The sequence below is a fragment of the Cygnus olor genome, chromosome 5 (assembly GCF_009769625.2).
Source record: "Cygnus olor isolate bCygOlo1 chromosome 5, bCygOlo1.pri.v2, whole genome shotgun sequence".
In the NCBI taxonomy this organism is placed as follows: domain Eukaryota; kingdom Metazoa; phylum Chordata; class Aves; order Anseriformes; family Anatidae; genus Cygnus; species Cygnus olor.
The window spans coordinates 5,982,428-6,006,100 of record NC_049173.1 but is presented as its reverse complement, the minus strand read 5'-3'; the positions used below and the strand labels follow the sequence as shown (position 1 = coordinate 6,006,100).

The following is a 23,673-nucleotide window of genomic DNA, read 5'->3' as shown; positions in this document are numbered from 1 at the left end:
ATTGTGCTTCTGCATTTAGCCATCTTTAAGAATACCGTTTCTCACAAAGGAATATTTTGCTAAACTAGAACATACCGGAAATGTGTTTAAATGGAGTTCAGTTAGCCCCCAAACCAGAATTAGGCTTCCATTGTAAAATACTGCACTTTAAAAAGCCCTGGCAATTGGCCAAGGTGGAGTTTTAAATTGCTGAGAAACATTGAAATTTAAAAGAATGCACTAACGTAGATATATTCAGAGGATTAAAAAGTAAAGCTAGAGGGAGTACACACACATTTCTAATTTTATGTTTACCATGCTGTGCTTCTACAGCCTACAGAAAGGAAAGTTATTCACCTGTTACAGGCTGTTAGAGCGATGCTCTCCATCTTGGATGGAGGTAGCATGCCAAAGGATATTTCCATTCAGGATTATACAAGGGGTTTTTCTATAGGGTTCAAATTTACATGGAGAGCACAAGCAAAAAGCTGCACTGAGCAGTCCCTGCAGAGAACTATATGAGCTCTTTCTCATCCCTCTCCTCCTCCCTTACACCTCATTTAAGGGTAATTTTTAAGTCTTGCCTTAAAACTCAGCTGTGACCTATGTGGGGCCAGGACTGAGCTTGTACAGGGATCAGTAACACAAGGCCATGAGCACCAGCACATGCTGCATAAGCAGTCCTATTCTTCATTTTCCTCAACATGGTACCTTTACAACTGGTTCACTCATGAGGGGCCATCTTCTGTTCTGTGCTGTGTGTCTACATCCAGTAGCTGCACATGTGCTTCTCTCTCCCTCAGGCTCAACTTAAGGTATGAACTCCTTTAGGTATGAAATGTTTCCCCTGAAAACACTACAGTTTCCTTCTTCAGGTCTCTCTAGCTCTCCTGCAATGAACAAACCTGACTGTTAGCTGGCAGTGACTTTTAGATGCAATGTGATTCAAACTGTACAAAAATTAAACCGGTCACACTCAGACCCATTTCCCAAGAAGTCAGGGCTCCAAATTAATCAGAAAACAAGAACATTCCCAGTGGCTGTGCCGTCCCCACAAACCCCTGTTGAGCTCTGCAACACTACAGGAGGCTTTTTCTTGCCTTGTAAAATGCAAGAACAGGACCAGCAGCTTTGGTTTCTTCTGGTGCAAATCTGCCTTAACCCAGCTGAAGTAAAAGGAGAGGCTCTGTTATCCTGGGTAGTGCAGGCACAGCAGCCCTGATCTAGAAAATCAACAGTACAACAAAGACACCTTGTGGCTGTCCTGCAAACCGCACAAGAGACAAAGAAAACTTACCAGCCAGAAAGCGAATTTGACCGCACGAATGCCTGTGGTCTGCTAACAACCTTCACACTTAGTACCTGGCATATACTTAAGTATAATTAACACTAGAAAGCTCTTTCAAATCACCTAGGATAAACAAACAAACAAAAAGATATGATATTCTAGTTTAAAAAAATTAAAACATACAGCTAATAGAAATGTGGTTTGTTTTCAAATTTAGCATAGAAAATTTTAGAAATAAATAAATAAATACCTACCTTCAGTAGCCATTTAATTTAACCTGAAAGGTGAAAATGCTATGGAAAATTTACCAAGTCTGGAAGTAAGCTCTGATATTAGAAATAGTACTCTAAACATCTAACTCCTTTAATTTCAGAGTAATATGGTAAATTGCCAACAATTACTTTTAAAATTGTTAGAATTTTATTAGAAATGAGCAAATATATAACATGTCTATAATTTTGTCATGTATACCAGCGCAATCTTATATTTTTTAAAAATAATCTGAAAAGTGAAATGCATTTTTTCTAAAAGATGCAATATTAAAGTCCATAATTTACACTCAGATATAATTCCATTGCTTTTCCTTACATCAGTGCACGCACACGCACAAATACACACACAGATATAAATGTATATATATGAGACAGGCTGTATAGGTATAGTAAAGGCATATGTTATAACCAATTTTTGGAATTGTCTAAAACCATATTTCTGAACAGCAAAGCAAAATTTTGCACAGTAAATTTACCAGCACAAAACCTTGATATGGTACACACTGATTTTGTTGTTGTTTTTTAGTTCCTCACCTTTTCAAGAAAGTGCACTGTACTGTAACCCACGATATTTTCCCAGTTTAGTAAAAATTGAACAGTAATCAGATTATGAAGATCTTAGAAGAAAACCCCACTAAATAGTAAAGATGGAGATCTGACTCTATGCAGTTTTCCAGTACAAATATGAAGAAATCATATTGAATTCAGACTTCCTGTCTAAATTCAGAAGGTTGACTCCTGATTTATACCGGTGTGAGTTAGAACAAGACAAAGGGATCTCTGTGTCCCAAGGGATCCAGATATTCTACATGTGTGTAAATGGTTGCTTCATTGAATTAAATAATTTCATTACTTAATTGACATTTCATATCATTCATTATGCATTCACAATCACAGCATTAAAATGAAAGTACAAAATGCCGCTTCTGTAACACCACTCAAGGTTGCGTAGTAATCCCGAGGAAGAATTTTCCTGTAATTTCTCTCATGTTCACAGTTACTACTGACTCTTATGGTTGATTTAGCTAGGAGAGGCTACTGGCTGGCTTCCTGGAAAAAAAAAAAAAAAAAAAAAAAAAAAAAAATAATTTCAAGTCAAATTTTTTTTTGAATATATATATTAACTTAGAGAATTAATAATACATATTTAGCGTATTTAGTACATTAACATGATACTCAGTCCTGTCATGTGCTCCCATGACTATAGCTTTATTATTCACTCTTAATGGATGAACAGAACATAGGACTTTGCTAAAGTAACTTTGAGATCTACTACTAATATAGATCCAAGATTCTACCATGTACTTCAGTACCTCTCTTTATGAGTATTTTAAAAACTTTTTTTTGTGTGCGCTATGAAGAAGTTATTCACTAAAATATCAAATACTGAAATCCTTTAGTATCAGAATTGTAACCATAGCCAGGTATTGCTGTATTAGCCCTGCAGAGCCTAAATATCTTGAGAGTTTTAAACCTGCTGAAAGTCAATTACCGCTTTCTCCGTGTAAACAGGTGATTTAAAAGTGACAAGCAAAGAAATATGCCACTAGTGGTTCATAAACATCCTGCTGCATCTGTTAATTCCGATCCAACTTGTGGATTTCTCTGGATATGGAGAAAGCTTTTAACCCTGTTCCAGTTGTGATAACATAAAAACCACTGACCTAATGCTAGAGAGCACACGACCCACTATGTGACCTGAAAGAACCCTTTAGATAATAACGCATTATCTTATTATCACTCTCATTTACAAGCAGCTGATAGAGTGACCTCCTACTGTTTGGGGCCATGAAAGGATAAAAAGCCAACACTCTTAAAAAAAAAACAACAGGTGTTTTCACTGGAGTCCAAATTATCTGGTTTTGATAATCTCTTTTTGGTGGAATTTGCCTTCTACTGAAATATATAACTACAATATTGAAAATTGAACACACTGAAGCCTGGAAGACAGTCATATTCAGAAAGGCAAAAAAACATTGTTAGTCTTTCTGCTTTGATGTATCAGTGAATCTTCCCTGAAGTTCAAAAAATACTGTCTAAAGACAAATCCTGTACAACAGAAATAAAGAAAAAAATATTGCATTACAGCATTCCTGTTTCATTTTTAATTTAGGGTTGTATGCAGAATTCATCAGTATTTTTAAAAGTTCAATTAAAATAGAAATTAAAAAGCAAACATCAGTAACTTACATGGAAAACACTAAGAGATGCTACAAATATCCTTTAGCTATTCATTATAAAATTAAGAAATTCAGGGAAGATAATATTTCAAAGAAATCTAACGACAGCAATGTAAGAATGCTGTTAAAATACATGAATAGCTTTAACTCTGCCTGAAGCGATGCCATGAGGGAAAAGGAGAAAAAAGGCCTGATCTGTCCTAAAACATCATTTCTTCTTAATCAGGAATGACACGACTACTGTTGCTTTATCAGAGGCAAACATTTACTATAACTACCTCGCTGCCTTTGCCGTGTTTTTCCAACTTTAGCATGTTGAATTTATAAAAAATAAGAATAAATTTGAACCACCTAGACTCCATGCATAGTTCTGCAATATTACAACATGCTGAGAGGAATGGGAAGAGATCAAAGAACATGTGGCACGAGAAGAAATGAAAACACAACTTCTAATAGAGGATGCTTGCTATAACATTTCATCTACCTTATTTTAAACTACATGGCCTCCATGTGAGGGTTGTTTTTATTTATTTATTTTTAAATGTGTGAGGATCAATCTACAACACAGGGAAACAGTCATACATGCTGCTTTAACTGAAGAAAAACCCACTTTATAAGTGAAAAAGAAGTGCCTGTAGAAGGATGCTAAACAGTATGCACTAAAGGTAGAATACATCCCTGTGAAGAGGCCAGCTTAAATTTAGATTAAGGGGAATTTTATACTGTATAGATCAGTCTTAGTGAGTAACATCACTTCCTCTGACACCTCTGTTTTCTTGTCTGTAACATCTGAGACAGTACAACGCTACCTGGTTAAATAAGGTTTATTTAAAGTGTTTCACCTCCAGAGCTTTGGTGATATGGGACAACAAAAATATATAATCCTTTGGAAACTACTTCTATTACTAAACAAAATTACTAAAAAAACTAGAATTCAGGCAACAAAAAAAAGGGGAAAACCAACCAACCAAAAAACAAACAAACCAAACCAAAGCAAAAAACACAAAACAAACAAAACCCCCAAAGTCTTGAGCTAGTGACAGAACAGGGCTAACCATGGACTTAGGAGATATGAGGTTATCTTTGTTAAATGTCTGACTCCATTTAATAATCATTGTTCTAATAGTAAAAATTTTAATTGTTTTCTAGGATGTTTTCCTAGATGCATTGCGAGTTTTATAAGAAGAAAGAGAAAAAATTTTTGGTGGATGTGGAAATCCATATCAGGCAAAGGAAGAAGGAAGCGAGGTGCTTTGGCTCTGACCACCCCACACCTCCCCTTAACAAAGGAAAGAAAAAGAAGCTGTGCTTAGGGCCAGTGGGAGCCTCACCTGCTGGTATTTTCTCTGTTGCTCTGATTCATTTGGCTGGTCTTAGAAGTAGCACTGTGATGCACCAAATGGTTTAGATTAGTTGATGCTCCTTTGGCTTGCCTAAGAGTTCTTTCTACATAGATGCTTTGAAGATTATACGTTGTAATTCTTGGGTTCCTTGACTTACCTGTAACACAAAACGCACATGGATTTTTTTCCTGTTCAACCTAAGCCCATCTACCAGTCATCAGGAATTGCACTCATTCCTCTTTTCTTCTTAATTTTCCTAGCCAGAACAATTATGTTACATTATTTCCTTTCAATTTCTAGCATAGTTTAAGCTCTAGTTTACAGACTGAAATTGGTTAACAAATTAAAAACAACACAACAAAGCTTTTGAAAGGACTGAAGGGATAATTCATCAAATTCACTCTGAATCACTGTTAGAAGATCCATCCCAATGTGAAGAACACCTGACAAAGACATATATTCTTTCAGAAAACACAAGCATTTTCCAGCTTTGGGAAGGCTGTTAGAAACTTATGGATTGCAGGAACTTAAGAAACTTAGACCTGAAAGAGTCTTAAGAAAAATAAAAATCTACTTGTTAAAACTGCTCTATTCGGGCCATAGAATATACAGTATGACAGAGTATAACAACATTAAGTATTGCGGAAAGGGAAACAAGTAATGATGTTTGCTTATGCTTACTTTTATTTGATTTATTTGGTAGAAGCTCTTCAAGTTCATGACCAAATGTAAAATCAGGGTCAAAGAAACGGTTAATGTTTTCATTCAGATTCACATTTGCTATTCTGAGAGGAGTTTGTCTTGTAAAATTTGCTGGTACTGCAGGAAATCCAGAGTCCTTTGGGGAATTTGCAGCTTGGAAATCCTCCATAAGGGGGGAAAAAAAAAAAAAAAAAAAGAAAAAAAAGATGAAGTGTCTTGGTCTTTATGATAGAAATGTCTTTTTTGTTCATTTGCTTTACAGAAGTATAAACAGTAATCATCAACTTAAAGAACTATAGGATCAGGTCTTCAAATTACTGTTGCGAGCTTGAGGTTTCACTACTGCACTTTCTAGATAAGCTTTCAGGCAAACACAGAAGCTACACAAGTTGTATACCTCAAAAAGAATCAGTAGCTATGAAACCAAAATGCTTGACAGACAATTGTAAGCCCTTAAGAACAAACCTGTAATGCACTGAAGCTGTTTTTACTGAGAAAGATGGAAAACAGTACATTTTCAAATTTAAATCAACTATAGCAGATGGCTGACAGAGGGCTGATAAAAATTCATCTTTGGAAGGTTCTTTATAATATTTAGAAATACTTAGTAGTTCATAAGTCTCACTTTGGGGCTACCACTTTTTGTAGCAACTGATTTAAAGCTCTATGCCAATTTGTTAATTTTGATAAGACTGTATACACAGTACAACGACAATAGTAATTGATTGCCTCCTGTAAATCATCTGCAATTCAGCAGTGAAAACTTTAAAAAGAGATTTAATCAACAGCATGAAAAGAAAAAATAATATTATGTACAGCGTGTTCTGGTGTCCACCTAAAATAGTACTGAATAAAGTGCTAGCCTACTCTCTGCTGGGAAAATCTCTTTTGAAGCTTAAGATCAAAAGCACTTTTTAAGCTTAAACACCACCATACGGTTTCAATTCTTGCTTTCTAACAAGCACTTTAAAAAGCACAACTAAAATGCAACTGACAAACTTGAAAAATCTTTTGTGTTGTTCCACTTGAATGATCTAATGAGAAAATGGCTCAGTTCTGTTGTAGCTAATGAGGTATAACATCTTCACTGAACCTGAATATAAAACAGAGATTTCTCTAAAGATATAGTCTTAACATGCTTCTATTACTTTACTTGTTCTGCCATGTTTTTATTTAAGTGATGTCCAATGAATGAAAGCACAGGTCAGTTTTGAAATAAAGCATTTACACGTGAAATTACTCAATCTAAAAGTGCTTTGAACTCTTGTATACAAGCATTGTGGCTTCAAGTGGGAAAATGTATTTCACTAGGACACTAAGTTACTAAGGTCCTGAGTCTCCAAACAGAGAGATTAATGTAACTGTGGTAATGCATTCTTGACAGATCAAGTTCTGAAACAGAACCATGTACATGGATTTTAACCTATATGGTTTCGTCAGTAACTTATTATCCATGTTAAGACAGATCTGGCAAAATAATGAAGATACCACTAATATCAGTGCTCAGTAATAGTATTTATTCCACTACCTAGGAAGCTATTATAATGCTAAAAGACTTGATTTATACAATGACATACTTACACCAAGAAATTTATGACAATATAATAATTATAAATTAAGGATCAATATGGGCATAACCCATAGATGGGGAAGCATAACATAAGAGCAAAAGGGTTACATGTAGTGCAGCAAGTAGTGTTTTCAACTCAGCAACAGTTTAGCTGGGTGTGCTGAGAGTACTGTGGCAATAAAAGAAATCTGAAGGAGATAATTAGAGTAGAATAACTTTGTGGTGTAGGTGTCTACTGACAGAGCTTTTCATCTATAAAGAACCATGCAAAGAGGTTTGAGGAAAAGCTGGCCAGGGTGATGAGAATAAAGCCAATCTTACTGAAGCTTCTCATCATCCTTAGTACTTGCGTTTCAAACGTGTAAAAACTGTTTCTGTGCTCCATAAATATGAAAGAGAAATTAAGAGAACTGCCTTATGTAGAGTGGGAACAGACTCTGGATCTCGCCATTTATTTCAACTGATCCTTGTGTGGAAAAGGATGGTTAAACTGAACACTGCAGTCTTTTGAGCTGCAAGGAAATAATTCTGTTCATCAAACAAATCTCTAGAGAAGTTTCATGCTGTGATATAGAAAACACAGGTCTGCTATGGTGACAACAAACTCTTTCACAGTGAGTGGAGTCCTAGTGATAAAGAGAACCACAGAGACAATGAACCTTCTGTTTGCAGGAGACACGTGCTGAGCTAGCCTTCTCTCTCTTTGCTGTTGTTATAGTTATTATTGTATTTAGAAAACCTAATAGTGAATCCTACAAAAAAATCTCTGTTCCAGTGAGTTTATATTGTAAAATGAGATAAGGCATACCCAATGAATGCAGACAGACTGACAGATGGATGAGCACAAGAAAATAATGAGCAATAAATTTGGTCAGTGTGACAGACAATGGTCAAATCAGATGCACAACTGTTGTCAAGCTTTCTTCTGGTTCCATGGTCAGTGAGAATTTCAGGGCAGGGTCTGCAGGAGAATAACAAGGTAGCTTGTCCAGGGAGCCCCTTCTCAACAACACAAATACGGCAATGAAAAAGGCTGTTGATTACTGGTAACACTAGTCAGCTCAAGGTATACAATTGCATTTCAAGACATTAGGAGATGACCTCACTGTCAGTAAGCACGGTGATATGCAGGACTGAATCACAAAGGTGGAATACATGCACTTCCTTGAGGAGGGACAGGGAGAGCTAACACAAAACAGGCTTATAGGCAAAGGAATAAGTGAAGAATACTATCTGTGCCAAAGTATTTCCAATGGATGCAGATGGTACAAGATAGACTCTTTCAAGACTAGATATGATATTGCATTATCAAAATATAGTTACATTCGTAACTATTCTCAACTATCACCAAGAAGAAAAATTGGAATAAACTGTGGCAAGAATCTTACTTACCAAGAAAAAATAGAGAAGTTATAAGTGACTACTGCACCTTGAAATTGTAGTTTAAAACCTTCATGCAGCATTGCTGATACTGCATTATGTAATAACATTATGAGTTAAGAGAATTGGCTTTCATTGAAACTTACAAAAATGTATCAAATGCAGACACCCTATGAAAGCATAAGTACTTAAGAATACATACATTCTTGTTTACCACAGACATACTTGAATGACATGGGCATTGCTTCTGCTTAACCTTTGTATAAGGTTCATCAAACCTGCAACTACAAAATGAATTTCTCCCCATGGCCTCATTCCACCTGTGGTCTAGACCATCCAAACGTTGTCTAACTGCATGTATGAACTGAGGGTGAACCAGGCTGGAAAAATGAGTGAATTTGCCAAAGCATAGAACCTCAGGATAAATACAATTTACTACTGGGGGTAAAATTTACAGTTCTGGTCAATAAAGTCAATGGTGTCCTGTGTATCTATAGAGAGATGAGCCTGAAGACTAACAGGTCTTACACAGCTTTTAAATGTTTGGTTTGTATTGCAATTTCCTGTCAGAGGCCACTCAATGAAGGTAGCACAACACCCAAATTGTAGGCATCTTCCTGACCAGATGACAGAAAGAACCTGTTACATGTTCTTACGCTCACTAAATTTGGTGATGAAGAAAGGGAGGAGATATGTCTTTTCTTCTTCCTGACTTTACAAAACCTGAGATAGGTTCTCTGAAGGAATCTAGAAAGAAATCTATTTTAATGTTACGATAACCACATTAGGCACCCATTATAGGTGACATGAATATTGTCTTTGGAGTTTAAGTAATGTTTGCTATACTTGTTCTAGGCGCTGATAGTCAGCTTTCAACCTCTCTTCTGCATTTACTGCTGTTCCATCTAGCACTTGTAGCGCTGGCAGTCGAATCACAAGCAGTGAACGACAGTTTTTCTTGAGAGAAACCTGTATAAAGGAAATATAAATTAGCTCCAAAACTGGATCCTTGTCCAATAAGATGATAGTATCTGAGCCACACTACTAAATGTCTGAACGAAACCTTATACCAACTCTTCTCTTCTAGAAATGTAATCCAAACTCGGCATAAATGACTGTACATCTTGAGCAATGGTTTTCAACTTCAAGTACCCATGAACGACTGTACTGACAAAATGGCACGCTGTGGGAATATTTATACCTTTGTCATTGTGTTAGTCTGGACCCCAGCAGCTTCTCACGGCTCTCAGCACATATGAGAATTCAAATGTGCTGTGCTCCCTTTAGAGAAGTGACTAGGAAACTTGGCCTTACAGAAGGCCAAGTGTTGAGATGCAGGCTGTACTGGAGACAGAAAGCGCTAGCAATATTTTTCTATTTTAATATAAAATGTTACTGAAGAGGAAAGATTATATAATGCCTGAAGTGTGGAACATGGTGGCAGATACTGACACTTACTAATGCACTTGAGACATACTTCTCCTTAATGCCACATTGTATAGGGAAGAGTTGAGACTACCATCTTCATCCCCTTGAGGGGGAAGTTTAGACCTGCAATTTTAAAGAAGTAAAATCTGGAACAGCAATTTCCCAAGAGGAATCGCTATTCTGGCCGTTACTGGGTGACATTCAGTTTGCTCGACATGCTCCTACCATTTCATCATCCATTTCGGAAACCAGTTCATTTACCATTTTGTATAAGCCTCTGAAAGTTGGTTTGAAAAATGTCCTAAGTGTGAAAATATTCTTTTGAGTCAATCACTGAAAATAGAGTCCATGACTGCACCATGCCTATCCAACATGCCTATCTTCTCTCTTCCATGTGCTTCTAGCTGCTGCTCTAGACCGTAAACTGCAGAATTATAGTAAAAAACTCTTAAGAAGCATTTAGAACTTGGGCTTTCAGGCCAGCCTTCAAGGGTCCATTTATGAAAACAAGCCCTCTGAGCTCTATTTTTAACTGAAATTTAGAAAGCCATATTTGTTCTCAAACTAACAATGAAAAAAAACATAGTGTTTATATTTACATTTGATGCTACTTTAAAGCTCAGCAGTGCTAAGATACTTCAATACATAAAGCTGAGATCCTACAAACTTTACACATTTGACCCCACTGAGTTGCACTTCAGAAATAAAGCCTTTTCTACTGTGTGAAATTAACATCTGTCTTCTGTCCCATAGTCTGTATTCATAAAATCGGAAAGGCTACAGTCTTCTTTACCATGTTCTAGTAGTTTGCTTCCAGAGAGAAAAAAAGGTAAACCAACAAATTCTACACTGAAAAATAGGAGCATGTCTGGAAAGAAAGAAACCTCAAAGTTCCCTTCAGGACTTTTTCAAGGAGTGCTGTGCAAAACAACAGAAAAGATTACTATTGAGCCATTTTAAAAATAAAATCAAGTATTTCAGAGATCCTTTAACGTTCTTTGATCTTTCTTCACAGATCTGGCCTGTATTGGAATATTGAAAGGACAGCCCATCACTGCAATCACATGCATTTTAAATTTATCTTGCAGCACTATGAAGAACAGTATGCTGAAGAATAAGTGCCTTCTGATTACAGTAGGGCACTGAGACAGGCACAGTGAGGCAATGTGATCATCATGCATGCTATGAAGCTTTCAACCTTAAAACAGTAACAGCAGAACGAGCAGCTTATGGGGAAATTCTTAATAGTCTCAGTTATTATAAAGGGTGAATACTCTGTGTATGAAGTGAAATACATACCTGGTTTATGTGACAATGCAAACTAACATACTCACTGGATTTCCACGTACTGAGAGCACCTTGAGACTGGGAATAACTTGAAGTTTCTCTAGTTCAGATAACTCCTGTCCAAAAGTTTTAAAAAAATTTAAAACAAAATAAACAACAAAAAACAGCAACGCACATCAAGAGTTCTCAGAAATCTTGCAGCTGGTGTATATATTTTGGGGAAAACACAGGTAATTTTACTGAGGCAAATCCACAGAAAAAAATGGGAATTTTTGTCTGAAAACAGTCCACAACATTTAGTTCACTGAATCTACAGCATTAACAAAAATAAACTGTACCTGAATTCTGTTGAAGTCCAGAAAGAGTTTCTGTAATTTTACCAAGGGTTGTAAACTTTTCAGTTCTCGTATTTGGTTTTGCTCTAGATGAAGAGCCAAAAGACCACTCTGTCCAGCAAAGGAGTCTCGTGAAATTATTTTAATGCGGTTATGGTCCAGCACCAACTCCTGCAGAAACTGGAGACCTTCAAGTCCTTTAATTTGGCTGATGTAATTTCCTAACATACCAAGAGTAAATGCATGGAGTTGTCTCTGACGGATTTGGATTCCTTTCTAGCAAAAAATCACCATAAGCAAAAGCAGCTCAAACTTTCTGCACTACTTATTTTTTGTTTTGGACCACTTCAGTGACACTAGAAGACAGTGTATTTGATTTCTTCTGTCTGTGGGCCACATCTATTTAAAGCAAAACAACTTCCTCATTCAAATCTGGGCATCTTGATATGTGAATCATTATCTTCAGTATTGCTTATAGCAAGGAGGAAATTTCTTAGGGTGGAACTTCTCGTTGGCTGTAATCTGACGAACATGTGAAAGACAAGCGTGACACACTAGTGCACTATGGAAGAATTTCACTGTTCAATAGCTAAAGGATCTTGGAACCAGGGCGAGAATTAAAGCTAGAGCATCATTCTTACTGGGGTCATGACCAGAGAAGACTGTCTCCCACAAATCCAAGACACAGAGTGAAGACTGGGCATAAGGGAAGTACTGTCATATGCTTGAATGAATGTACAGAAAAAGATATCATCACCTACCCTGCAAAAACAGAAGCTTCAAGTTTTTTAGCCTGCTAAGCTGTAGCTGGGCCATATCAGTAATTCCATTATGACCCAGATGAAGAACTTCCAAACTCTGCATTATTGGAGGCAGGTTTTCTCCAAATCCTGCATCCCTAAACCAATAAAGTAAACAAGAGTGTTAACAGCACAGTTTTCCTTGGACAAAAGAACTTCAGCATTTCCCACCGAAAAACAATTACAAAAAGCATAAGTGGATGACTCCACTTTCACTAATCACTAGAACAGGTTTCATAAGAACTACACCCATATACAGAAAATCTGATGAGAAATGAAAAGTCTACTACTTGGAGTTAGGATTACTGCATATGCTAGGTCAAGTTTTCTGGATCCAGACTATGGAAATCAAACAAATACAAAAAAACACTTTTGCTCACAGAAATCTGAGGACATGAAAAGAAAACAGCTATAAACCGCTGCTTAATTTAGGAAAATATTTATGACAACTATTGGGTGTATTCTCACAACAGCTGGATGACAGTAGGGCAAAATAAAACAACATGCACAGTTCCACCAATTTGCTTGTAAAAGCTTCATTTCAGTTACATCTGACCTGTAATTAGGTAGCACGAGTTGTTAAACTGAGAAAGAGAAGGGTAAAAAAGGTTCCAATTTTAGCTTTGCTACTTCCTCGCAACCCAGCTAATTACACAATGTGCTTAGCAACCTCAATTTTCATAAAAACACTAAATATTGGTGATCACTGAGCAGCTAATGGTCATGACTTAATTATAGTCATACACTACAACCTGATATCCCAACTGCATGTTTGTATGTAAAATTAATTTGTGTTAACATATGTTAATATGTAATACATACGTTTCATCTTTTACACAAGTTTGTCTCACAAGACCACAAAAAATAAGAGCTAATTCAACTTGTGGAGAAAATGTCAACAGGGAAACTGTGTCAAATGTCAACTGGGAAAAGCTTAAAAACATCTTTGTTCCTAGAATGTCCCACAACTTAGAAAGAATGCAACTGTCATTAAGAAGCCAGTATCCACCTAGTGGGAAATTAAAAGCAGCTAAAATAAATAGGAAAATAAAGTAATTGCCAGTGAGAAGTAAAAATATGTAAAAAAGTGATGAAAAGAGCAAATGCACTTAACGGGATATCAGTGGCTTGTAGCATTACATACAAAAAGGAAGTTTATAAGTAGTATCAATTACAGAAGCAATCCTGACAATGGTATTGGATCATTGTTAGCTGAAGATAGTAGAACTGTCAATAAACCTGAAACAAAGCATAGGTGTCCACTAAATACTTCTGTGCTACAACTATGGGGAAAAAAAGGGCAATGTCATTGATAATAATAATGAAATAATAATAATGAATAATGAAATAATTTCCATTCCAGTATTGACTTCAAGGATGTTATGTAGCAGATATTGAGCTAGAATCTAACATGGTTAAGTCAGTGACTCTGAGTAAGTCACATTTGAGAAAGATGGCTGAGAAACATCACAGACTATTTAAGCTGACTTGCACTAAGTTATGAATCAAGCTTCAGCAGCCTGTACAAAAGCTAAAGTTATCAATATTTAAAAAGGAAAAGGGGAGAAAGCTAGAAGGTATTGGTATAAGCAAGTAAACAAAACCAACCAACCAAAAAAAATCAGAAACCCTTCTGTTAACAAGAAGGGCATTCCTACAGTTATTGAACAATTATTGCAAGCCCTTTTTGGAGTCCCCATTCTATGTAAAGAATGTTCATGTCTCACAAGGAAGCAGACGTGCAAAATGAGCACATTATGAGGGAAGCGCAAATACACTGTATCTATGTGTGCTTCTGCCCATGCCCATTTCCCCCAGAAAATCTGAAACCAATCATGTTTTCCTACACCGTAGATGTTGTGCACATGCAGAGAATAAAGACAAGAGCTGGGTGAGCTCTTGAGAAGCATGCACACAACAGCTAGGCTTTGCAGGATGCTCTGATGCTCTGTTACTTTCATAAAACTTGACTAATGTGTCTATGAAACTCTGCATAGTGACTTTACAAGACTTGTCTGATACGATAAAACTGAATTTGATTATGGATCTTGCCTTATCCATGCAGAAAAAAGTAAATGAATCCTGACAGGTTTCAGAAATTTTAATCCTGAGGGAGTGTGCAGACGAGAAATGCAAACTGAAAAGTAATTTGAAAATACTCTTTAGGACACAAGCTGACCAAATGTTGATAGCAAAAGGATGAAGAAATAAGTGTGACCATCTCCTTCAGAAGATGAATAAAAGAACCTCACGGAATGAGTGAAGGAAAGGAGATTTAATGGCAGAATAAATGATTAGACAACACTGCAGAAGAACATTGGCTGAATATACAAAAGCCTTCTTTTTGGTCACAAAAAGTAGTGTAGCCTGAACTGGCTGAACTCATTTATTCTAATAAGTGGCTGTGACTGCTATCAGAATACTAGACAGCACAAGGCAGCTGTATTTTCACAGATCAGGCTCAAGTGACTGAAATACTACCTCAATGCATTTCTTATATTGATAAAATTTTGTAGTTTAATGTTGTATAATTTTATCTAAAGAACGCAAACACAGAACATCAATGATCAATCTGATCAGACATAGATGTCCACACTGTCCCTGATCAAATGAGCAGCCAGAGAAAGGTAGATGGTTCTCTTACTTAAAATTAATTTTTTTGTAGGAAGGTGAATAACCTTCAACATATTCCTAAATGTCTATGTAGCAAGATCCAAAGAATGGGGAGCAAAAGCTTGGTATTGTTATTTTGATGAAGAACTAGCCTAACAAGTTGTGGAAATTTAGGAAAGCAAAACCAACTAGATGATACCAAACATGCCATACATGTGCAAAATGAATAAAACAAACAACAACAAAACAAACAAAAACAGCAGGAGATCTGAAGCTACTGACTCTGAAGAGACTTCTTTCCTCCTCAATGGAGTAAAAGAAAGATATAATCGTATTTTAAAAGCTGGTGGTACCTTCTTCCTTTGGCAAGTTCTTGCTGTCCATACCCACTAGAGGCCACCCTTCGATACAGGTGCTGCCTATTTGTTACCTGATTTGGAGACTTCTGTCCAGGCAGTATCGATTCAATCTGATTGTAGTTCAGACATAATACCTTACAAAGGAAACACAGTAGATCAAATGAATGCTCCTCTGCTAACTCATTAGCAGAACTGCCAATTACATTTTTCTGATCCAGAAATTTGATTGTATTTTAGAAATATGATTGGGTCAACCTACAGTGTTTTAAAAAGTCTAGTGCAGTTCATTGATTTTTTGGATCAGTTTACTGCAACAATATTGGAAAATTGCAATAGTGGTTGCAATCAACTTTGTGCTGATTGACTACTGTCGTTAAAAAACACAAGTAGCTTATTAGTGATTAAAGTTACATTTTCAATCAAAGGAAATTATTTTGTTATTAATATTATTACTAAAAATAGAAAAAATTGTCATGAACTCACCTTGACATTAGGAAGGAAGATTAAACCACTGAAAGACGTGAGATCATTGTTCTGTAAATTTACACTGTAGACATTTCTAAACTGATCTGCTGGCACCAGCTCTACGGCTCTGGATTAAGGAAAGAATATAATCAGAAATTTAGAATACACATAACAGAAAAATAAGCTATAAATGACATACGTAGCATGGGATCCCTAACGTACTGGCTTTTTGTTAAGAAATGCAATGCACTCCTATGAAAGATGCACCCTGACGAAAACCTCACAACAAATTCACAGTTCTTTTTCCACTAATAAAAAATTGGCTTGATTCTGACATCAAAGGCAAGCACTTGCAACAATCTATTCTGTTTGCTTGTACAGCTCATTGCTGGAATACCAGCTCCACACCTCTTAGGCTGTTTTCACTGCTTTCTGGTAGTGCTGGAACTGCAATTGCTCATATGGAGTACTCCATTCTCCACTTAGCCTGAGGCTTGCCAAAGCACCACCCAGATTCTAACTGTGCACCTCAGCTGAGTCAAAGCCTGCTTTCATGTTGCTTGTTGCTAGTTAATAGTAGAAGCAGGATATTCTACTGGTCAGAGACATATTCCTCAAGTGATTTTAGAGAATTCATAATTGAGCTTTTGATAAATCTCTTCAAGAAAAATCAAGGCTGGCCATTTTAAGACCTTAAAAGGCACACGGTCGATGTGACAGAATTGCTCTACAACCTTTTACAGAAAACTTAGACGGCACTGCACATGTATATGCATCTGTTCTCACTTTGACTGAATTTGTTCTGAAAGGAATCAGAGCAGATGGGTTTTGATCAAAGAAAATTTCTCTTCTTGATATTCTCTGACTAGAGTCAGTGTTCTAGTTCTCCTAGACATTTTCTGTCAAACTGCATACAAGCAGTACCACTCCCTAAATGAAAAGTAGAAACGTCTAGAGAAAGAACATTTCTTCAATAAAACTCTGGACAGTAACCGTTTGCGATGAAAAAATTACTCTCATTTTATGGATCAGTTGAGATAATTCAGCCTACAAACAGTATGGAATTATCAGGCACATTTGCTAAATGTAAGTCCTAACTTCAGATTTTCACATTCTAACCACAGTCTTAAACGATACTTTTAACAGATAATGCATTTCTGAAAACAAAACAAAACAAAAACAACAACAAACTGTACCTGATATTAGAGGTTGCCCAATTTAATTCTTGAATTTCTGTGAAGTCTGAATGACCCAGTCTGTCTGCAATCATATCAGAGGTAAGTTTGCCTCCAAACAAATCTCTAGCACTTTCTCCTTCTGTTGGCTCCTGTTAAATGCATTTCAACTGATTTCTGCTATATTAAGACAGATCTAGAACTATTATAGTAATACAGGCAAGAAACGTTTTAGCACAGAGGGTAATCAATGATTTAAAAATGCTTAAAATCGAAGTAACTTAAAAAGTGTTATTTAGTCTTCATGACCTGGCTAACATTTTCCCTTGTGCAACAGATTAATGGAGACAGTCTGTGTTCTCTCAGTTAGTCCATAAAGAAGATTTGTAAATAATATATACTGATTTCATAAGTGTTAGAAATGCTGATGCTCCACAGTTACACTTACAGTTAAAGTCCCCAGAACTCTAGCAATGTGCCAGGACACTATTGTGGTTGGAACTTTTACAAAAAAGAAAAAGAGGGGGGAGGGGGAAAGCAATTTCTACCCCAAAATGATTAAAAAAGAGACAGAAAGAGAAAATGGAGTATTATTAAGCACATTAAAGGATTACACACGTGATATTAATAAATCTGATCATTTGGGTCTTTATTTATAGAAGAATAATTTTAACAAAAATTATAGTAATAATCCACATACAGAATAACTTACTACTCTGATACCATCTAAAGCTTTTAGAGACGGAAGATGGAATAATACAAATAGTCGGTAGTTATCTTGTTTCCAGAATATTGTATTTCCACTCATGTCCAAAATTATCAGATTAGTCAAACCCTGAGAAAAGAAAAAACACACTTTTATTAGTATCACTTTAAAATATACATACATACGTGCTTTCAGGCTATTTTTTCAGCTATTCATTCCCTCCCCCCCACCTTCAGCTATTTCTTCAGCTGTCATCTGCATGAATCAACACCAAGAAACCACTTAACAGAACCCAGATATTTTCATTTAGATTAAAAGCACTTGGCATCACTTAAGCCACAAATAAAGCCCTTAAAGTAAGTGAAAACTATTCCCTAAAAAAGCCTTTGTGCTTTCACAAAGTTTTAAGAGAGTCTGAACATAAATAAGAACCAGGGCCTCAGTCTCCCATTAGTAAGTGTCCGAATCCAGCCAACAAAGTTTGTCGTACATGTGTTAGTTGAAAAGAACTGGAGCTGCTGCAGGTGTGGTTTGCTGTTATCTGACATGAGTTGTAGAATTATTCCATGGTTTTTAAGCCTTAAAGCCTATGCAGTACAAGTGATGTTTAACTGCAGAAAATTTTGAGCCCAATCCAGCCAGAAGGTTTAGTACCTTCCTTCTCAGGAATAAGTATAATCAAAGAGGTTAGAGTGGGGTTTTTATCACTTCAGATTCAGCTGTAAAGATAGATGAATGCAGCACTCACAGGCAAAACCTCCAGCTATGTGTTGAAGTAAAACTTCCCCAGTTCCAAGTGGTAGAAGACTATTTCTAATGTGCTAAAATAAATAAATGAAAAAATCATATCTGAATCAGTAAATCTATATTTACCTTTAAATGATACATCTCTTGGTTGGTAGAAACACAGTTATTGCTTATGTATAGTTCTATTAGGGAGTAGGTTTTCTTTAAACCAACTAAAGATGTGATCCTGTTGTTCTCAACAGAAATGTAATGAAGATGACACAGATTTTCAAACACATGTCTTTTGAGGCTGGTAAGATGGTTATTATTTACACTAAGTCTTGTAAGTTTGGTGAGCTTTGAAATTCCTCAAAAAATAAACAGAATGAACTTAGTATAAAGTGAGCTGTAATAGAAAAAAATGTCTGATACAGATGGTAAAACACATAAGTGACAAAGTTTATGTTAGTAGGTCCAACGGTAACCAGATTATTAATCATTAGATCAATTAAACATAAATATGCCATTAAAATACGCCATTTAAAAAAATAAATTTTTTTCCTGCAACATAACTGCTCTGCCTCCCACCCTTACTTCAGTTCTGTTAAAGATACACTCGGAAACTAAAGATCAGATTTTTCAATATTTGAAAAACTCGTACAGTTGCCAGCAAATAAATCTTAGCCTCTATAATATTTTGCTATAAAGAAACATCTCTACTGAGACCTGGCTTAACAGCCTGAATTACCACTACCATGGTAAATATAGTACCATCCAGTGTTGAAATACAGTTTTCATCTAAAGTGAGTTCTTCGAGGTTAAGACAAGAGTCTAGCCCTTCTATTTGTGTGAGATTGTTGTTGCTAAATGATGCCCATCTTAAGTGCTCCAATTTTTCCAGGTTTGAAATTTTGAAGAGATGTTGGCCATCCAGATTTAAGACAGTAATCTGCAAAAAATACAAATAAAATAATAATTAAAAAACCCAGGATGTGACGTTTCCTCATTATGCAACAGAAAAAAAAAATTATCTTAATACACTTCAAAAAACCTCAGCTTCTCCTTGAAAACCAAGGACTCTATAACATAAGAATGCCAGTTCCCAAACATACCTTTGCACTTGAAGCTATCTGAACATAACGTTCTTTTTTTTTTTTTTTTCTTTTCCTCAGACCTTAGATAGCTTTGGTTCACTTAAAATCTTCTGTCAATGTAATATGATTTTTTTATTGGTAAGTCTGCTTTACAGATCCTCATTCTACAACAGGACTGCAATGGGAAAAGGATTTCCACCCTAGCGCTAAGAGATTGTTATTTAAACTTAGATTTAGCAGAGGCTGAGGGAGAGCAGAATTTATCCTAACTTTGTAGTACTTCATGCTTTTTATATACAAAGTACTCTTTATATCACAGATTAACAACTTCAGTGATTTTCTTTAAACAGTCTTGAACAGAAACAAATAAAGCTAGGTAGCAAGTAGATATCTTGCTGCCCACATTGTCAATGGACTTTCTTACACAAGGTCTGACTTCAGACACCCGGCAGCAAGCTTCCTGTAAAGACAGGGCTATTAACAAACCTATCCACAACCTGTTTGTACGACGATGACTCCCCTGCTTTTTGATGATACTGCAGTATGTTAGCCAACCCTTGCACAATGAAGAAACAACAGGATCATAAAGCCCCAAACAAAAAAAATTTAGATTGTATGGTATGGACCCAAAATATCAAGGATTGTATTTAAGCCTAAGACAAATAATCATGAAAACACTCAGTGCCAGTGGAGTTATTTTGCTGATGACTGGAAAATATTTTTTTTGCTATAGTATTTTATTTTCCAAAATACGTATCTTACCCTCCATGAATCTTTTCTCTCTGATGTCACAAAACATATATGACATATGCTAAAGCATACTTTCCTGGCAATTTCTGTAAACATGAATTCCCTAATGCACATAGAATGAAATGCTCCGCTCATCAACAGAAATGTGTTTTCCTCCAGCCATTCCATATTCTAATAACAAATCAAACTGACAGAGAAGCTTTTAACTTTTCATACTGGGCAGATTAACATGATTTCAACCGATGGATCACAACAGGTTAGGATGACCTTGGATCTTCCTCCACTGACTCTTGCGGCTTTCTGTTAGCTCAGTTTCCTGAGAAAAAAAGGCTAGTGTGATTGTGCTGCCTGCATATCCATCTGCTAGCCCTACAACTAACTTTCAAACCTACTGGTGACATTTGGTTCAATCTGTCAGACGAGCACTATACTGAAAGATACTGACTTCCTCCAAACTCCATGAAAATGAACAGCTGAACGAGAGACAAACTGATGATTCCAGTGAAGGAAAGGTTCAGCTACAATGCTAGACGCTAGAGAATCCAGAAGAGACCTGTTGTGAATGACCTAAGACATTTTGAGAGCAAAGACCCAATTAGGAACTGGTTAGTTACTGCTTAATTAGTTCATAACATAGTCTTGACATAGTCTTTCAAGGTGAGAGATAATGTTCAAAGGGTTATTTTCAACGTTTGTTAGTTTGAAATTAGATGTATTGGCTCTTTTCTTGCAAGACAGTTTTCGTGTTGATATTTAGTAGAATTCTCCAAAAATGTTAATCCTGCCTGACCACAAGAAATTGATTAGTACAGAGTTCAATATACACATGGAAAAGATCATTTGGCTTTAGATTTGGAATATGCCTAAGTGTCTAAATTTTAGTCTGGACTATATTTCAAGGGTTAGTATTAGAAAGCTGTGTTATTATATGCAGTAGAGATTTTAGGTTTATACAATTTACTAAAAGAACTCATACTTCAACATGTTTAAATATTGTGCTTTTGTGACATCAGAAACAGATCGGATTCAAAATTGGAAGAATAAATAAGCTAAGCATAGCTACTGAATTTTCTAATGAAAAATTCTTAGAGCCAGCCTCTACTGATCGGGGAGATAATGCAAAGGAGTTGACTACAATTGCCCAAATCAGTCTGGTTCTCTCATCATCCTTGCCACCAGTGTCCTTGCTCTTTAAAAACTTGCTCAATGTTCATAAAGCTTCATTGTCACTTTCATTTGAAATACTTATAGAACATTTGGGATTCCTCAAATTCTTAAATGAAGCAAGTAGATTAAGGACTTTGTCTTGCCTTTAGAGATAGTTCTTTGGAAAAAAAAACACACAACACCACCACCACCACAAAACCATGCAAGTACATCTTATAAGCGTGTGCTTATATTTGTTATATACCCTTATTGTTGTAGAAAGGGCAACTTTCATATGCCAAAAGCTGTTGAACAAAATGAGTGACACAAAAATGTAACTAAATATGTGAAGGCTAGTTATGAGAGGCTTAAATATGCAGAAGTTTAAACAATAAACACTATCATTACACACTTTTTCACTTACAGTTAAAAAAAAAATCTTCATCCTTTAACGTTTATAGACAAAAGCAAATGTTCATGAGCCCTACTGGATCAGGCTTTGGCTCTTCGTTTCCAGTAGAGCGGAAACAAATGAAAAATAGGAAAAATGACAGCCATGAGAATAAAATAGTTGTGAGAAACAGATTGCTGATAATGAAAGCTAAGAACATCAATACAAATTTGACTGCCAATATAATCAGAGAGATCATAATCAGAACCTAATGAAATTCAAGCAATGCTACAGGCTTGATCCTATCTAAGGATTGTAAAATGGTCAATCAGAATACATAAGAGAAGGATAGTTTCAGTGCATGTTTTCCTCTGCCTTTGGGGAGGATCAGGATGAGATGCTCATAATTTACATGGATAAGGAAATACTTTGTCAGCTACTAAAAAGAACCCAAACCTGGAACTACTCATGTTAATGTTTTTAAAAGACATTTTTCACTTGAGGACATTTATGAACCCTGAGCCACTCATCAATTCATTTAATTACAATCATAGCATAACTTGGGAAGTTCTAAAGGTTTATGAACAAACTGAAGTTATACTAGTATTAAGGATAAATAGGATGACCAGAATAACTCAGTTAGCTTGATGTAATCCTTAGGTACCATAGAAAGGCTTATATGCCACAGAGTAAACAATCAAAAGTTAATGGCTTTGTTACTGGATTACAGGACAGTTCACAGGAAACAAAAACTAATATTGAAGTGTTTTTAATGATATTTTAACTGTATTAAAAAGTTTAATAGCTACTTTCTGAGAATGTAATAAAAAATAATGATATCCAAAAGCAAACTTATCTCTTGTTTAATAGAGAAAAACTGGTTAGAGGATGGATCTTAAGAAGTAAAAAGTGGGATGATTTGGGCGAAATAACTAAAAGATTCCTAGTCCTTTAGAACATCTGGTTCTAGTCCTTTAGAACATTGGAAAGAGACCAATGAGTGGGTGAAATTTGAGAGTAGCTAAATTTGTTTCAAAAACAAGGTAGAAATGATAGAGAGATAAGAGAGACCTGGTAGATTTACTGTTACTTGAAATGGACTCAATGATCCCTGTGGGTCCCTTCTAACTCGGATATTCTATGATTCTATGAAAGTCAGTCTAGGAGATGTTTTTGGTTCTCCTTGGTCTTAAAAATCTATTAATGCTAAAAAGAAAGTTGCATTGCAAAAACAGTAAATTAAATGCCCTCTTCAGGGTATCTGGAGCTTCCTGTGAGACATCTGGAAATGGCTACCGGAGAAAAGATAACTATTGGTTACACTTGCAAGTTTTCAGTAATATATATATATAAACAGCATAAAACCTTTAAACTAACATGACAAAAGAAAGCTTTTATATAGATTAATCTAAACTTTGACATAAGTATATTAAACAGCCTCAGCCTTACCATTGAATACCAGTTGTTATAATGCATCTGTGAATCCACTTTGTTTTTGCTGATTTGAGACAGAATTGTAGCACAAGAAAATACGCTGAGAATAGGGGGTCTCTCTTCATCAGTCCTAGAATATTCCAACAGCGATGCCTGGGGGGAAAAAAAGAAGAAAATACTGTATTAAGTAGATAATATAACAAGATTTACTATATTGGAGCATCTTTCCTATGAAGAAAGGCTGAGAGAG

At 35.9% G+C, this 23,673-nt stretch overlaps 1 protein-coding gene across 8 annotated transcripts in view; it reads right to left on the bottom strand.

Moving 5' to 3' along the window:
• Positions 1–1,664: 1,664 nt before the first annotated feature.
• LRRC9 (leucine rich repeat containing 9) overlaps positions 1,665–23,673 on the bottom strand; it is a 48,785-nt gene continuing 26,776 nt past the window's right edge. For 6 of the 8 annotated variants that reach the window (XM_040559229.1, XM_040559235.1, XM_040559231.1 and 3 more), the window contains 14 exons: positions 23,439–23,576; positions 19,380–19,557; positions 18,756–18,976; positions 17,877–18,011; positions 17,198–17,328; positions 16,020–16,128; positions 15,531–15,670; positions 12,526–12,662; positions 11,768–11,985; positions 11,477–11,545; positions 9,561–9,683; positions 5,744–5,927; positions 5,051–5,219; positions 1,665–2,589 (listed from right to left, as the gene is read on the bottom strand). In XM_040559229.1, coding sequence (XP_040415163.1) covers positions 2,565–2,589; positions 5,051–5,219; positions 5,744–5,927; positions 9,561–9,683; positions 11,477–11,545; positions 11,768–11,985; positions 12,526–12,662; positions 15,531–15,670; positions 16,020–16,128; positions 17,198–17,328; positions 17,877–18,011; positions 18,756–18,976; positions 19,380–19,557; positions 23,439–23,576 — 1,977 coding nt within the window. In that variant the 3' untranslated portion in view covers positions 1,665–2,564. Of the gene's footprint in view, positions 2,590–5,050; positions 5,220–5,743; positions 5,928–9,560; positions 9,684–11,476; positions 11,546–11,767; positions 12,287–12,525; positions 12,663–15,530; positions 15,671–16,019; positions 16,129–17,197; positions 17,329–17,876; positions 18,012–18,755; positions 18,977–19,379; positions 19,558–23,438; positions 23,577–23,673 lie in introns of those variants that run through there. The other 2 variants (XM_040559234.1, XM_040559236.1) reach the window with 2 other exon arrangements.